The sequence below is a fragment of the Gopherus flavomarginatus genome, chromosome 3 (assembly GCF_025201925.1).
Source record: "Gopherus flavomarginatus isolate rGopFla2 chromosome 3, rGopFla2.mat.asm, whole genome shotgun sequence".
Classification (NCBI taxonomy): Eukaryota; Metazoa; Chordata; order Testudines; family Testudinidae; genus Gopherus; species Gopherus flavomarginatus.
Window position 1 is genome coordinate 260,323,688 of NC_066619.1, and position 15,004 is coordinate 260,338,691.

Sequence of the window (15,004 nt, forward strand, 5' to 3'; positions counted from 1 at the left end):
GAAGAAACTGGTTCTGTAGTTGGCAAGCCATTCACAGTCTTTGTTTAATCCTGAGCTGATGGTGTCAAATTTGCAGATGAACTGAAGCTCAGCAGTTTCTCTTTGAAGTCTGGTCCTGAAGTTTTTTTGCTGCAGGATGGCCACCTTAAGGTCTGCTATAGTGTGGCCTGGGAGGTTGAAGTGTTCTCCTACAGGTTTTTGTATATTGCCATTCCTAATATCTGATTTGTGTCCATTTATCCTTTTCCGTAGGGACTGTCCAGTTTGGCCGATGTACATAGCAGAAGGGCCTTGCTGGCATATGATGACGTATATTACATTGGTGGACGTGCAGGTGAATGAACCGGTGATGGTGTGGCTGATCTGGTTAGGTCCTGTGATGGTGTCGCTGGTGTAGATATGTGGGCAGAGTTGGCATTGAGGTTTGTTGCATGGATTGGTTCCTGAGCTAGAGTTACTATGGTGCGGTGTGCAGTTACTGGTGAGGATATGTTACAGGTTGGCAGGTTGTCTGTGGGCGAGGACTGGCCTGCCACCCAAGGCCTGTGAAAGTGTGGGGCCATTGTCCAGGGTGGGTTGTAGATCCCTGATGATGCATTGGAGGGGTTTTAGCTAGGGACTGTATGTGATGGCAAGTGGAGTCCTGTTGGTTTCTTTCTTGGGTTTGTCTTGCAGTAGGAGGCTTCTGGGTACACGTCTGGCTCTGTTGATCTGTTTCCTTATTTCCTCGTGCGGATATTGTAGTTTTGAGAATGCTTGGTGGAGATTTTGTAGGTGTTGGTCTCTGTCTGAGGGGTTAGAGCAGATGTGGTTGTACCTCAGTGCTTGGCTGTAGACAATGGATAGTGTGATGTGCCTGGGATGGAAGCTGGAGGCATGAAGGTAGGTATAGCGGTCGGTAGGTTTTTGGTATAGGGTGGTGTCAATGTGACCATCACTTAGTTGCACCGTGGTGTCTAGGAAGCGACCACAAGTGACCACTGGGCAGACCCAATACGTGCTGGGCCGATCCCATGACAAAACTCTTTGATCAGAAATGGAAAGAACATATTCCCAACAAAAACGGAATTGTCTGGTGTTTGTGGAGGGAAAAGCCAGACAAAGGTGATCCACCTAAGCCAGCCAGGAGTGAAATGCCTAGGAAAAGGTGGTGGGGGGGTTAGGTGCTTAATCAGTTGCCCTGGTTGACATGCCAGAGATACGTGCCTCTCCGCTTGGGATTCTGAGCTACAAACCCTCTCCTGGAGATAGGCACCTAAGATAGGTCAGCCACTTAGGTTGCTCATGTCCTACCAGCCAAAACCATTTCTCTCTCACCCTTGAGACCTCTTTCACACTCCCCTACATTTCTGTGTCCCTGGTCGTCTTCAATGTGCCCCTTTACTTACTGATAGGCTGCCTCCAGCCCTCCTGCTGTGGGGGTTGTCAGGTCACAGGTGCGAGGCCTGCTCTGAGTCTGCCTATGGGATGGGCCTTGCTGGAGAAACTGGCAAGCCCCCCGACTAGCTATACTAGAATCCCACTTTGGGGCCCCCTGGCCTTTGGCTTGAGCTCTGAGCATCTCATTAGCTGTGGGATGGCATCAGCAATTAGGTGGCTTTGCTGATTCCAATGAGCAGCAATGTGAGTACCTAGGAGACATGGGCACCTCCAGGTTTCAGCAGCAGCTGAGCAGTGGCTTTGAAAAGGTCACTGGTGCCTGAACAGTAAGCTTGGGCCCCTAAATACGCAGGTAAAGGGTTACAATCCAGGATCTGGGCCCTGGTTCTGTGTCTGAGAGCTGTAACAGACTCACCCTCTCACTGCATAGGGGAAAAATAATTTGTGGTCACCAGTGGCTTTAAATTGCTGGTTAAAAACATCTTAATTTGTAAATGCTGGCAAAGTACCATTCAGGTATGAAGGATAAAGCCACTAATGTTTATTAATCTGACATGGTCACTATGCAAGTCATTTTGTTAGGAGTTATTTTCTTTTCTTTAATAATTTACACTATTACTAGCAAGGAAATTGTTGTGTCCTGGAGTAATGTTCCCTGCCAAAGGAAATTTATTATTAGTTCCCCTGATTCTTTTCATTAGTTATTTTTCTAAGGCTTCTGTAGTTCAAAGCGGGATCTCTTTTTACTTTAATGGGTGCCTTGATAAGCAGGAGGGCTGTTGGTAAGGGGAGGGGAATGCAGTATTTGCTGGTCCTGCCCGACCTCCACCTATGGAGTGGATGTTATTTTCTCAAGGGGAGGGGAGAGTCCCTAAGGAGATCAAATATTCCAAGTATATTGTATTGCTGCTTATCAACAGTCAGGAGATGGTGAAAAATATTTAAAGTTTTCAAGGGAAGGCAGGTGAGCTCCTGTAGGATCACCGAACAGTTTATTAGCAGTGCTCCTCATTTCCAAAACCTTTGACTCCACTGTTTAATAAAGTGAATGCTGTAACCAGGTGCAGAACCTACAGAAAACGTTGTCAGATGGATGGGATTTGTTTTTTAAGCCCCAATAGTGCAGTGAGCTTCATAAGAACGGACCCCTCACGTCAGATCCTTTTATCTTTCTACTTTGGCTCCATCTGTTTTTCAGTAGGGGATTAGACCAGAGTGACAGCACATTGGGACCTGGTTGTGCAAGGTGCAGAATGCCCTCAACCCCCTCTGACTCCCAAGTGACGTTCAGCACCTTGCAGGATCTGATGTGGCCCTTTGCGCCATAAAACTTTTCTTTGTAACAGGTAACAACCTTAAAACTAATAGAAATGTCCACTCAGCTAGTCCAGGGCAGTGTTATCTCCTATCTATAAAATGGGGATGAGACGATTTACTAAGGTCCTGATTCTGCAAAGATTTCCACGCACTAACAACCCCCTTACTCCTCCCCCTCTGCCTTCACATACTGTCATAGGCCCAAAATTTCACTGTGACTACTCACAGTTAAGCATGTGTTTAATCAGTGCAGGTCTGGGGCATTATCTATTGAATATAGATGTTTTGAGATTCAATATTTATATAGTTCTTTAAAAATATAATACATTATGGAAGTGTGATTTTTATTACTTGGGATGCCTTTACCGCATTCAGGGAGATTACAACTGTTGAGCTATTTAGATTTTTGGCTGGGTGAGCTGGATGTGCAAAAAAATCCTTACGTTATTGGATACACAGATAATCTCTTACGAATCCAACCTGGTGAGTTTACACATGAGATTCTGAGTCACAAGATCTTGAATTTTGGCATGCATTTTATCCTCATAATTTATAGCTATGGGCCTCCCATCCAACTAGTGGAATCTCTACTGGGATTTTCAGTAATAAATGCTTCTGAAAACAATTCTGCAGGTTTTTAATGACAAGAATTCATTATAAAGATTTGACAATGTACGAGTTAGAATCTCTCTCTACTTTGAGAAGAATTCTTCTGGGAAGCCATCTCATCCTGGGGCTTTTCAAAAAGCTTTATTCATTTCTGTTATTGCTTTATTAGGGATGGGAACATACACGTTACCGTTACCGGTTAGGTTTAAGGCTACTTTAGGGAATTTTTTAAAAAATGCTTTGAACATCTCAGAGCATGCCTTAGCCTCAGGAGTGTTTAGCTGTAACATTTTCAAAATTTTGTTGATGGCTTTGTCCTTTATTAAAAAACCTATCATAAGATGGTTTAAGTGAAGCAATTGTATTTCTTGTTTTATTCTCTCACATAATTAGGCAAGTGACTATCAGTTTTGCTTTTTTCAAAGCAGCAGCTTGCATTTAATACGAAGGCAAAGACAGACAGTATTGCTTGTAAGTTCAATCATATTTATATTCTAGTGCAAATCTATTTCTTATGTTATTAGTCTTTATAAATTGACTTTCCAGAACTTCCAATTTCACTTTCCATTGTCTGTTCTCTACTGTTGCATTTTTCATGCTGTTTGGCTATAATACATCCTGTAGACTTCTCCGTTCACATAGCCCTTCAGGTATTCAGATGTTAGGATAGGACTTCCCATTTATCCTATTGTCCTGACAGATTGGTAGGAGTAGGAGGGAAAAAAACATGAATTCCCTTTCTGTAACATTCAGCACTCTCCCAGGTCCCAGTAAATTAAGATAATTTATTACACTGCTCTACAGCCAAAATGCTTCTGAAATAAATGTAGTCCTACTTTACTAATTCTGGGTCACTGAGAACGAAAATGATGCTTAAAATTGTTGATTGGCTCTGGTTTTCAAGATATGCTATTGGGTCAGTATATACGACCCTTGACTTGGGAATGGCGGAAGATAAGTGAGTTATAAAGGGAAGGGATCTCAATTTAAACCAGAAATGACTAAAATACATCTTTGACTGGATCTATGAATAAATCTATGACTGGGTTTGGACAGTACTTGCTTTTTAGGCAAAACAATGAATGATGCAATCTGAAGCTGGTATTGCGTCATACATGATATGAATTGCATCATGTTCTTCCTAGAAGTCATGGATGATGCAATCATAACAAAGCTTACATCACTCTGCTGAACAAATTGCCCTATATCAGCGCTAGAAATCGTACAGTGTCGTGCTCTCTTCTTTGTCAGTGTTTGATTTTGCAAAGGGACACATTTCCGTTTAGCCAAAGTGAGCAGAGATGCCTCATACTTGTGTGAAGAGTGCAGATAACTTCTGCTATGTTTGTGGTGAAGTGACTTTTGCATCACAAAGCGCAGTATAACCACTCTGGTTAAGAAAGCCTATCACCTTTCTTTTGGCTGCAAAATTGGAGATCAGGACAAGAGGTAGGCCCCACACATATGCTGCCACACTTGTGCAACAAATCTTCACCAGTGGTTGAACAGGAAAAGGAAATCTATGCCTTTTGCAGTGCCAATGATTTGGAGAAAGCCAACAGATCATACCAGCAATTGTTACTTCTGCATGGTGCCTCCAGTTGGGAAAGGTGTGTCAAAGAAGAAAAAGTAGACTGTGCATTATCCAAACATTCCATCAGCTATATGCCCAGTACCCCATAGAGAAGGACTGCCGGTTCCTGATGCACCAGAATCATTCTCGCTTGAGTCAGACGAGGAAGAGGAAGAGGATGAAACTTCTGGTCCTGAACCATCAATGTCACAGGACCCACATTTTCTCCCATCCTCCTCCTCTGAACCACACCTCCTAACACAAGGTGAACGGAATGATCTTGTCAGGGATTTGGAACTCCCCAAGAGTAAGGCAGAGCTGTTGGGCTCCAGACTACAGCAGTGGAATCTCCTGGCAGGCTATCAGGGCAAATGGAGCTCATCAATGCTTGCAGACTATTGCTGGACAGTGACAAGAGATGCTCCATTTAATGAATACAAGAGACAAGCCAAGAAGCGCCGAGTAGACACTGAATAGGACTAAACTATGTACATAATCATTTTTTGCCTTTTGTTTCATAATAAATTTTATTTATATAACGCTTTTCCTGATTTTTAAAGTGTTACATAAACAGGACAGGTGAAATATTATCATGTAAAGTAACCATAAACACATGAAAAGACCTAGGTTTACAATTTATGATTAAAACTCTACTATCTACACAATATAGATAGACATAAAATGTAAAAACTTAAATATCTTAGAAACAGTAGCCAATCAGTTGTTTTAATTGTCATATTTGAATTCAGCACATCAAAATACATAATAAATATCACATTTTATCTCTGAAGCAGACGACTTCTCAAAAATTGTAGACCAGTGTTATCAGTTCAATAACAGGCTTTCAACAATTTAATTTTGTATAAATGTAGAACTGATAAATGAAATTGTTTTCAATTGTTCACTTTATTAATGTAACTTCTGTTCACCATTCACTACACTTGCCTATACTGTAACTTCTGTTCCATATTGTAATTCAAACCCCATTTTAAAACACTCACTTCATTTTGTAAAAGCTTCCTCCAACCTTCATTTTTGCAAACCCTGCTGTAATCTTATTAGTTTAGTTTAGATGTGTGAATGAGGTATGTATGAATGATGGAATCAACCTCCAGCCCCAGCCTGTCCTGATGAGATAAAGTTCAAATACCAATGGCTGAAGACCTAGACAACAGCCCTAAACAAAGTATGAAGCATCCACCCTAAAAAGAAAAGGACAACAGAACAACAGAAGGAAGATCAAAGCCAGGTCCAAGGCTGAAAGTCACGCCTGCAATTGATGGGTGATCAATCTAAACCCAGAGGCAGGGTGACACAGCAAGACCTATAGACTTTGAATCCAAAACTAAAAGCCTATAAAAAAGAAGGGTGAGATGAAAAACTCTGGGTAACATTCTGCTGCCAACATGGAAGAACATCGGTGCCTGCCCAACAGAGATCCAGCTCAGCCTTGTGCCCAGCTTTCCCGGCCAGTTAGCTGCCACAAGCTACGAACCCAAGCTGCAAAATCAAGCCATGAACTTAAGCTATCTTCAGGACTGGTAACTATGCAGCAGCTGCAGAACACCTGATGAATGTGGGTGTGTGTGTGTGTGAATGTATGTATGTGTGTGTGTATAGGTATTAGGTATTATAATGTGAATGTGTGTGTGTGTGTGTAGGTAATAGGTATAATGTGTGTGTATAAGAATTAAGATATTAGTTATTAGTCATAAATTGTTATCATAATAAATGTGGCATCTTTGCCTTGTCCTCTTTAATAAGATCCTGCTCGTTTTTACGGGTCTAATATAATTGGTACAACATAAATCTAAACAAATAAAAGGGAATTTAATTCCAATACCGAACCCAAGCCTCACACGAAACATAATATCCACATTAATCAGTTCGTTATACTAAATCCCTTTTATAACTAGCCACCACGCTGATATCATGTGCTCACTCCATGGGTTCTATTGCCTATAGGTGCTACATATAAGAGCAGGATTAGGGCTGTAATCTATCCAGGGACGATGTAAATTGAATGGATCAAACCCAATCGTTACTTGAGAATGGCTTTTTCTACCATGGTACAACCTTATTCACTTTTGACTCAGTGAGGATAATAAAGAACAGGCTGAGAATGGATATTGGATTTTCAGGATGTGATGCTAATTAATCCACATGATCAAGAACTGTGTTAGTAGCTGAAAAATGTTAATGGTTCTTTACTGTACAATAAAGTCCCTAACTTTATAAAGAGAAGTGACTTTTCCACTTAGGTTCAGAATAAATGCAATTCTGCCATTTTATGATCAATTATAGAAACAAATACAATTAGTGTTTACTTTCCCAAAGGAAATGGACATCTTGTTTACATAAAAATATACAGCACTAACATAAGAACAGCTTCAGGGTATTTGATCATAATATTGCCAAACTTGGGCATTCAAAAATGATGAGTTATGCTCTAAAAATCATGATTGTCTTAAACATCATGAGATTTTTAAAATAATAAATTTGGGGTTCTTTTTATTTGCCTTCTGGTGTCAGTGCCTCTAGGGTTCATGTTTTCAAGCCCCCTGCCTTCCCAGTTATGAGGGCTAAAAACTTATTTTTTAAATAATGAACAGGTTCTTATGATTCACTTGAATTCAGGAGCTAGAGTTTCAGAAAACACCTACAGTTATGAGAGTTGGTGTGGCATGGTGGACTAGGTCCAGAGGCCCCCTGGCTGGAGGCCTTGCAGCCCTGCGTTAACCTGCTCCAAAATTGTGCAGCAAGAAATCCTCCAGGAAGCCTAGAGTGGAAGCAGAGGAGCAAGCAATCAGAGGGGCTGCTGGAACAACCAATTAGGGGCCAGAAGGGCCAGATAAAAGGCAAGCAGCAGAGCAGAGCCTTCAGTTGCTGAGTGGAACTCAAAGAGGGATGACCGGATACCTGACTGGCCAGATTAACCGTGCACAGCTCACTGCAGAGAGCTCACCAGACAGAACAGAGCCCAGAGAAGGCTACCAAAGACCAGGTGCCTGGCTAGCTGAATACAACAGCAGCAGGACCATGAAAACGTCAGTGTGGGCAGGCTGAGCCTGGGGGACTGAGCACAGAACCTGGCCAGTCCAAACGAGGGTACCGAAATGGGCCCTGCTGGTCTAGTTGCAGACTGAGACCTGGGTAGGCTGCTGAAAGGACACTAGCCGAGGGTACTGAGATGGGCCCCGTCTGGCAGTCAAAGGCGGCAGTGCCTCTGAGAGGAAGCCTAAGGGCTATGGCCCCATACCAGGGCTGTGATAAGAATTTGGGACAGTATATCCCAGAAGGGGGGACAGTGTGAGAGGCTCAGCCGAAAGAACATCAGCTGGGGGGGGGGAGGGTAGCGTGCTTGCTAGAGGCGGGTGCCACCCTGATGTAGGACCAAAAAACAAAAGCAGGCTCACATCCAACTACCAAAGGGGGCCCTCACAAGAGGTGGGTGCCGCACCATGAAAAAGAACTGTGATTACAAGTACATTGGCCAGAGAAAGGGGGCACTCATGAGAGGTCGACACCATTATAGTTGGTAACACTGTGATCCCTAATGCCTTAGTGAAATAACATAGCTCCCATTTTCCCCCTTTGCCTGTGAGCAGATACGATATTGTTGCTCCACTAGTACAAAGATTGGGTCAGATTCTGCGAACACTTATACCTGAGCCAAACTCACCGTCAAGTTTGGAGAAGCTGGTGAGAAACTGAAGCCAATGTAACTACTCTGGTGAGCAAAATTAAGCACATGCATAAGTGTTTGGAGGATCTAGTCCACTAGCTGTAACTTTAGGAAGCAGTTTGCAAAAATAAAACCCAATTTATAGTGGTTATTAACTAACTATTTATTAATAATTACCACAGTTATTTGGTATACAGTTTCTCCTCATCCTTATCTGTATTTAGTACTGTATCCTGCAGTAATTAATCAGGGGGTGATTTCACATAATTTACCATGACATATAAACAATAATAAAAATATAGCAAACAGTCAAATCAGTATTCAACAGCAGAGTACTGTGCTCCTGTCTGCTGTCACTCATCTTACACGAGGCTGGTCAATGTAGAGCTTAACAAAGCTATGTACAGTTAGCAGGATGTTATGTGCAACTCCGTTGCCATGGCTGCCAATACTTAGTAACATAGCTCTGCCCCATATCTGCCATGAGGGGGTCTCCATCATGCTCCTGGCCAACATCTGTGAGAAATGTGACTTGCCTCTGTACTCAGACCTCTTCAACCACCTGCTTACTTCACTTGGCTTCAGATATTCATTAGGGTCACTTATACCACTACAGGACATGACGGTGGAATCTGCTTGGCGTAATGAGTGGTCAGCAATGATAGTCATTAATCACTCTCTCGTCACCGACCCAACCATCTGACCTGCCAAAGCATGTGTGGGCTTCCCTGAATTGGTTTCAAACAGGACAGGGCAATTGTGTGACCAATCTCTTCAAATGGGGTTTCACTAATGGCCCACGATATAGATGAGGTCAACTTCAGACTATGTTGCATATACTTGACAAGTGCCCGCTGACGGCGAGCTACCAGCTCTTCACTTGGCTGAAGACAATGCTATCAAATGGCTAGGCACACTGCACCTACACTGAGAGTACAAACCTGGTACAATGAATTATATGAGGACTACATCCTGCCCTTAGTAATGTATATCACAGAGTATGACACAAATTCACCTACAGCTCTTGTGTGCACTAAAAACAATACATGAGACTCTTGCTAGAATGTGCGTCTATATAGCACAAATTCGCATACAACACGGTCGTGGCAATGGATCCCAAATTTAATTACTTTAATTGCAATTCATTTTAATGTGGTCCCCACATTAACACAATACCATGCATGGCTCCCAAATCCTGCATTCTAGCGAGGGTCCAGTATAGTTAATAGATATAGATTGTGCACTGTCGGATGACAAGCACAAAATCCAGTTGTAAGAATAAAAACTATTTACAATGCAAAAATCAAACTATTGCAACTTCTACAAAAATTGTTTTTTTAACAGTGACTCAGATGATTTTCTCCTTTTTCATGATCCTTATTTGGAAATAAACTTCCTCTCACTAATTGAGGCACTGAATGGCTATCTCCCTCGTTAGCCCGTGTTTGCCAATGCAACCTTCTTGGAATTTAGGAAATTCTTTTTCTTTTTTCTTGGAGAACTATGCAAAGCAAGTATGGGATCCCTTTCATCACGGAACAGAAATATCTTCTCCCCTGTGTCTAATAGCTCAATGGCTTCTGCAGCAGCAGTGTTCAATGAATCAGGCTGGACAAAAGGTTCCACAGGAGGGTGTCTAGACAAACATCCGAGAGGTGAGAATGATGTTCTTTCCATGAGTGCAAGTTGCTTCTTCTTTAGCAGGCTATATTAAGAAAATGAAATTGAATTTAAAAAATGATTTATAAAAATAATAGATCCAGCACAAAATGATTCGCTTGACTGTACAGTTAAATCTTGGAAAAAAATATTCATTGTACTTTGGGAGACTAATGTAAACCATATTTAGAAATTGACACACTGTATGCATCATTTTTGCCACCCCAAACCAATTTCCACTTCACTGTATGAAATATAGCATCCAATCAGTAAGCAGCCTTATAACAAATGTTACGTACAAGGAGGCAAGCGGGCAAAACATGTGGAGCATCAATATTTTCCTTGCAAGAACTTTAATATTTTTGCACAGTAAGTGTACACGATGCTTCATGAAACATGAGTTCCATATTCACATGCACTCTGAGAACCAGGACAACAGTGGTATAAGATATACAGTTGTGAGTATGTTCATGAATTCTAAAACACTTCTCACAAAAAGGACGACTCTTGGAAGATATGAGGTACAAGGAGTTGTATTTTCCCCCATAGCAAGTACTAACTTTTTCTTTACCTTTCTTTACTCCTGTTTGCAGAATGCATCTTCTCCAAGCCTTTGCTTATCAGATCCTGCCTTACTTTGCTCTCTAATGCTTGCCATGACCCTTGGTGCTTCCTGAAGGAGTAAGGTGGGGAGGGGAAACAAAAGAAAATCCTGAATTTTACACCTCCATCTTCAAAACAAAACACCAAAAACAAACAAAGAAAAAATCACCACCACCATGTGGTTTTGGGTATTAAAATTAATGTTGATAACAACTTAAATACATTCAGCAGGAACATTCATTTATTTTTGCTATAATTTCCTGCCCAACAATATTTATTATGGGAGAGATCCTGGCTCACCCTGTGCTCCCCAGCAAGGGAGTGAGGTAGTGTAAGTAGCCTCCTGCATCTTCTGTGTGACTCCCATAGTCTAGGTTGCATTAGTCTTTGTGGATCTGCCACCTCCTTTCCTGTGCAGGTGGACAAAGAGTGGGAGGGCAGGGCCATGGACTGGGCAAAGCCTGGATTCCATTCTCACAACATACCCGCCAGCACAACTGAGCCAGTGCAGAGAAGAAATTAATCTCCACCAGGAAGGCTGAGGGAAGATTACATTCCCCAGGGAGTGAGGCGGAAACCAGGAACCAAACTGTGCCTTGAGGCTGTGAATTATGAGGTGAGGCATGTGCATAAATGTTTGCAAGACAGGGGCCTTGGAATGCAGCTAGTTCTCCATGAGGTATGTCACTTTGCCAGATTTAAAAGAAAAAAAGACCAATTACCTACCTTTTCGTAACTGTTGTTCTTCAAGATGTGTTCCTTCTGTCCATTCCATTTTAGATGTGTGTGTCAGGGTGACCAGATGTCCCCAATTTTATAGGGAAAGTCCTGATATTTGGGGCTTTTTCTTATATAGGCACCTATTACCCCCCACTCCTATCCTGATTTTTCACACTTGCTATCTGGTCATCCTAGTGTGTGCGCCCATGTGCACAGTCATTGGACAGTTTTGCCTTAGCTGTATCTGTAGGGTCGGCTGTGGCACTCCCTTAAGGGCTGTGCTCATCTGGTATATTAGGCACCACCGACCCTACTCCCTCTAAGCTCCTTCTTGCTGGCAACCAACAGAGGGGTAGGGTAATGGAATGGATATGAGCAACACATCTCGAAGAACAAGAGTTACAAAAAGATAGATAACTGTTTTTTCTTCAAGTGCCTGCTCATGTCAATTCCATTGTAGGTGACTCACAAGCAGTATCCTCAGAGATGGGCTCATAGTTCATGGTCTCGCAGCCAGGTCCACCATGGCTCGGAACTTGGTGTCGAGGAGGAAGGCTCTGGCCTGAGTAGAGTCGAGGACCACTCCAATGAACTCTATGCATTGCACTGGAACTAAGGTTGACTTTCTCATTTATTAACAGCTCCAGATCGCAACAGGTAGAGTAAATCAGATCGAGATGGAATCACACCTGATTCCAAGACTGGCCCTTTATTAGCCAGTCGTTGAGGAACGGCTAAATTTTAACACTTCGACACCTCAGGTAAGTGGCCACTGGTGCTATGCACTTTGTGAACACTCTCAGGGCTGACGAGAGACCAAAGGGCAGCGCCATGAACTGAAAATGGCAGTGGCCCAACATAAAACAGAGGAAGCATCTGTGTCCTGGGAAAATGGAAATATGCATCCTTCAAGTCGAGGGTGGCATATCAGTCTCCTGGATCCATGGAAGGGATGATGGAGGCCAGGGAGACCATGCAAATCTTCAACTTCTTGAGTGACTTGTTGAGGCAATGGGTCCAAGGCCTCCTTTTTGTTTTCAGAATTAGGAAATAGTGGGAGTAGAACCCTTTCCCTTTCATGTCTCAAGGGACCTCCTCCATAGCCCCCAGGCACAGGAGGTTCTCGACCTCCTGAATGAGAAGTTGCTACTGAGAAGAATCCCTGAAGAGGGACAAGGCAGAGCGGTAGGAAGGAGGGTCGGCCATGAAATGCAGGGTGTTACCCAAAGGTATTATGTCAGGCACCCAACTGTCTGAGGTCAGCTGCAACCAGGCTGACCAGAAGGGGCACAGGCAGTTGAGGAAAGAGTAGAGGGTCGTTCCTGGGACGTGACTGGGGCATCGACCACATGTGCACGGTCAAAATGTCTACTTCTGGCCTCCTTTGTTCCTGGAAAGGCCAGGCTGAGCAGATGACTGGAAAGACAACAGGTAACGCCACTTTGACCCCTTGTCTCTATCCTTTTTCCTGTAGATGCTCAGCCGAGGAGTTCCCCAGAACCTAGACTGGGGAGATGGAAGAGGTGGAGGATGGAATGACTTCCTGGCCTGCAGAGGGGTATGAAGGGCCAAGGAATGAAGGGTTGCTTGGGAGTCTTTAAGGCTGTGGAGCCTTGCGTCCGTGAGTTTGGAGAAGAGCCCTGCCCCCTCAAATGGGAGGCCCTTAATGGTGGCCTACATCTCCTGGGATAACCCAGAGGACTGTAACCAGGAGCTGCGCTTCATGACCACCGCAGAAGTGACCATTCTGGCTGCCGAGTCTGTAGCATCCCAGGCCATCTGGAGGGCCTCTCACCACTGCTTTGCCCTCTTCAACAAAAGTGGCAAACTCCTGGACTCGGTCCTGTGGAAGGGCCTCCTTGAATTTGCTAAGGGAGTCCCATGGATTAAAAATGTATCTGCCTAAGAGGGCCTGGTGGTTAGACACCCAAAATTGCAGGCTGCCCATCAAGTAAATCTTTCTGACAAATAAGTCCAGTCTCTTGGTGTGCCACTGACTTGTCCCTGCCTGTCCCTTTCATTAACAGCAAACACGACCAGTAACACCGCTGGAGGGTGTGCATACAGCTATTTGAATCCTTTTGCAGGGATGTAATACTTCTCTTCCGCCTTCTTAGAGGTAGGCTGAATGGAAGAGGGGGTTCTGCCACAGCAATTTGGCTATCTTTAGGACCCCTGGGTGGATGGGCAGCGTGACCCAGGACAGGGTACTGGAGGATATAACATTAAAGAGGTCATCAGACTCCTTCACCAAACTCCTTCACCAACTCAATTTTTAACTTCAAATGGGTAGCCACTCATATAAGGAGCACCTGATGCTCCTTGAAGTCATCAGTGGGCCCGCCACCACTTCGTCCAGAGACTACTATGACGATTGCACGGCCGGGGGGGGGGCATGTTCCCCTTCCGTCTCCAGGGACGGCTCCTTAGGCATTGTAATCTGCTGTGCTACCCCCGTGTCACATTCAGTACTGTGTTCTGACTCTGGTGCCAGAAGTGCTGGAGGCGGTTTGCTGAGGTGGCAAGGGAAGAACGGGGGAAATACGGGGTTGGCATCATGGGCATGCCCCACTGGTTCCAGTGTGGCCATTGAGCCGCTGTCCCTGCTGCCAGTCTGCCGCTGCAGGCAGCGTGCCGGCTTTCCAGTGAATCAACCCCTCCTAGTGAGGGGCTGAACTGCTGGTCTGACTCGGATCATTGCTCTTCTGGTGACCATGGCAGAGCCGTAGAGACCTGAGTCTGCTGGTTGGTGACCGGCGAGGTGAGGATCGGTGCCTGCCTGTGAGCGGTATCCGAGAGGTGGAGACCAGCCGTGAACAGGAGTGGTCCTGCCCCTTTGGGCACTGATGTCTGGGAGACCGTGATGGTGACCTGCACTGCAGTGATCTTAGGCTAGAAACTCGCCGGTACTGGAGATACAGAGACTTGTTCCTTGACTCTGGTGTCCCATGCCTCGCAGGGGGAGAACACGGCGTCAGGGACCTGGGTCTTCTGACCGGAGACTGAGGTGTGTGGTGCCAGGGTCCTAGGACGTGGAGATAGGGATTCACGCCTGAGGTCTGGGGACCAAGGATGCTCCACTGCCCTATGGGGCAGTCCTATGATTGGCTTGCCCTTAAGTGTTGGGGTCTTAGCCGAATCTGGCGCCTGGTGTGGCATCTGTGGTGCCAGCTAGCCTGCTTGATCTTTAGCCACCAGGGACACTTTGGGCAACGAGGCTCCAGGAGAAGCAAGGGTCCCTTTCCGCTCCCAGGAATCGGATACCTGGCAGGCTAGGGGGTCAGATTGCAGTGGTACCCTCGTTAAGCTCCAGGATGGGCACAGAGCCTGACATAGGTCCTTTGTCAGAAGCCCCTTCTCCTTCTGGTGCTGGGGGCGGAGGCAGGGGGAGGTCTTTTGTTTTTTGCAGCTTCTTAGGCACTGGCGAGGGGAAATGGTACTGGGTGGATGCCAAGGTG

At 44.5% G+C, this 15,004-nt stretch overlaps 1 protein-coding gene across 4 annotated transcripts in view; it reads right to left on the minus strand.

Annotated features, from left to right (window-relative positions):
* Positions 1-5,437: 5,437 nt before the first annotated feature.
* The window catches only part of EVC2 (EvC ciliary complex subunit 2), a 168,672-nt gene continuing 159,105 nt past the window's right edge, over positions 5,438-15,004 (minus strand). For all 4 annotated transcript variants that reach the window (XM_050947364.1, XM_050947365.1, XM_050947363.1 and 1 more), the window contains 3 exons: positions 10,795-10,896; positions 6,696-10,269; positions 5,438-5,753 (listed from right to left, as the gene is read on the minus strand). In XM_050947364.1, the coding sequence (XP_050803321.1) occupies positions 9,999-10,269; positions 10,795-10,896 (373 nt within the window). In that variant the 3' untranslated portion in view covers positions 5,438-5,753; positions 6,696-9,998. The remainder of the gene's footprint in view (positions 5,754-6,695; positions 10,270-10,794; positions 10,897-15,004) is intronic.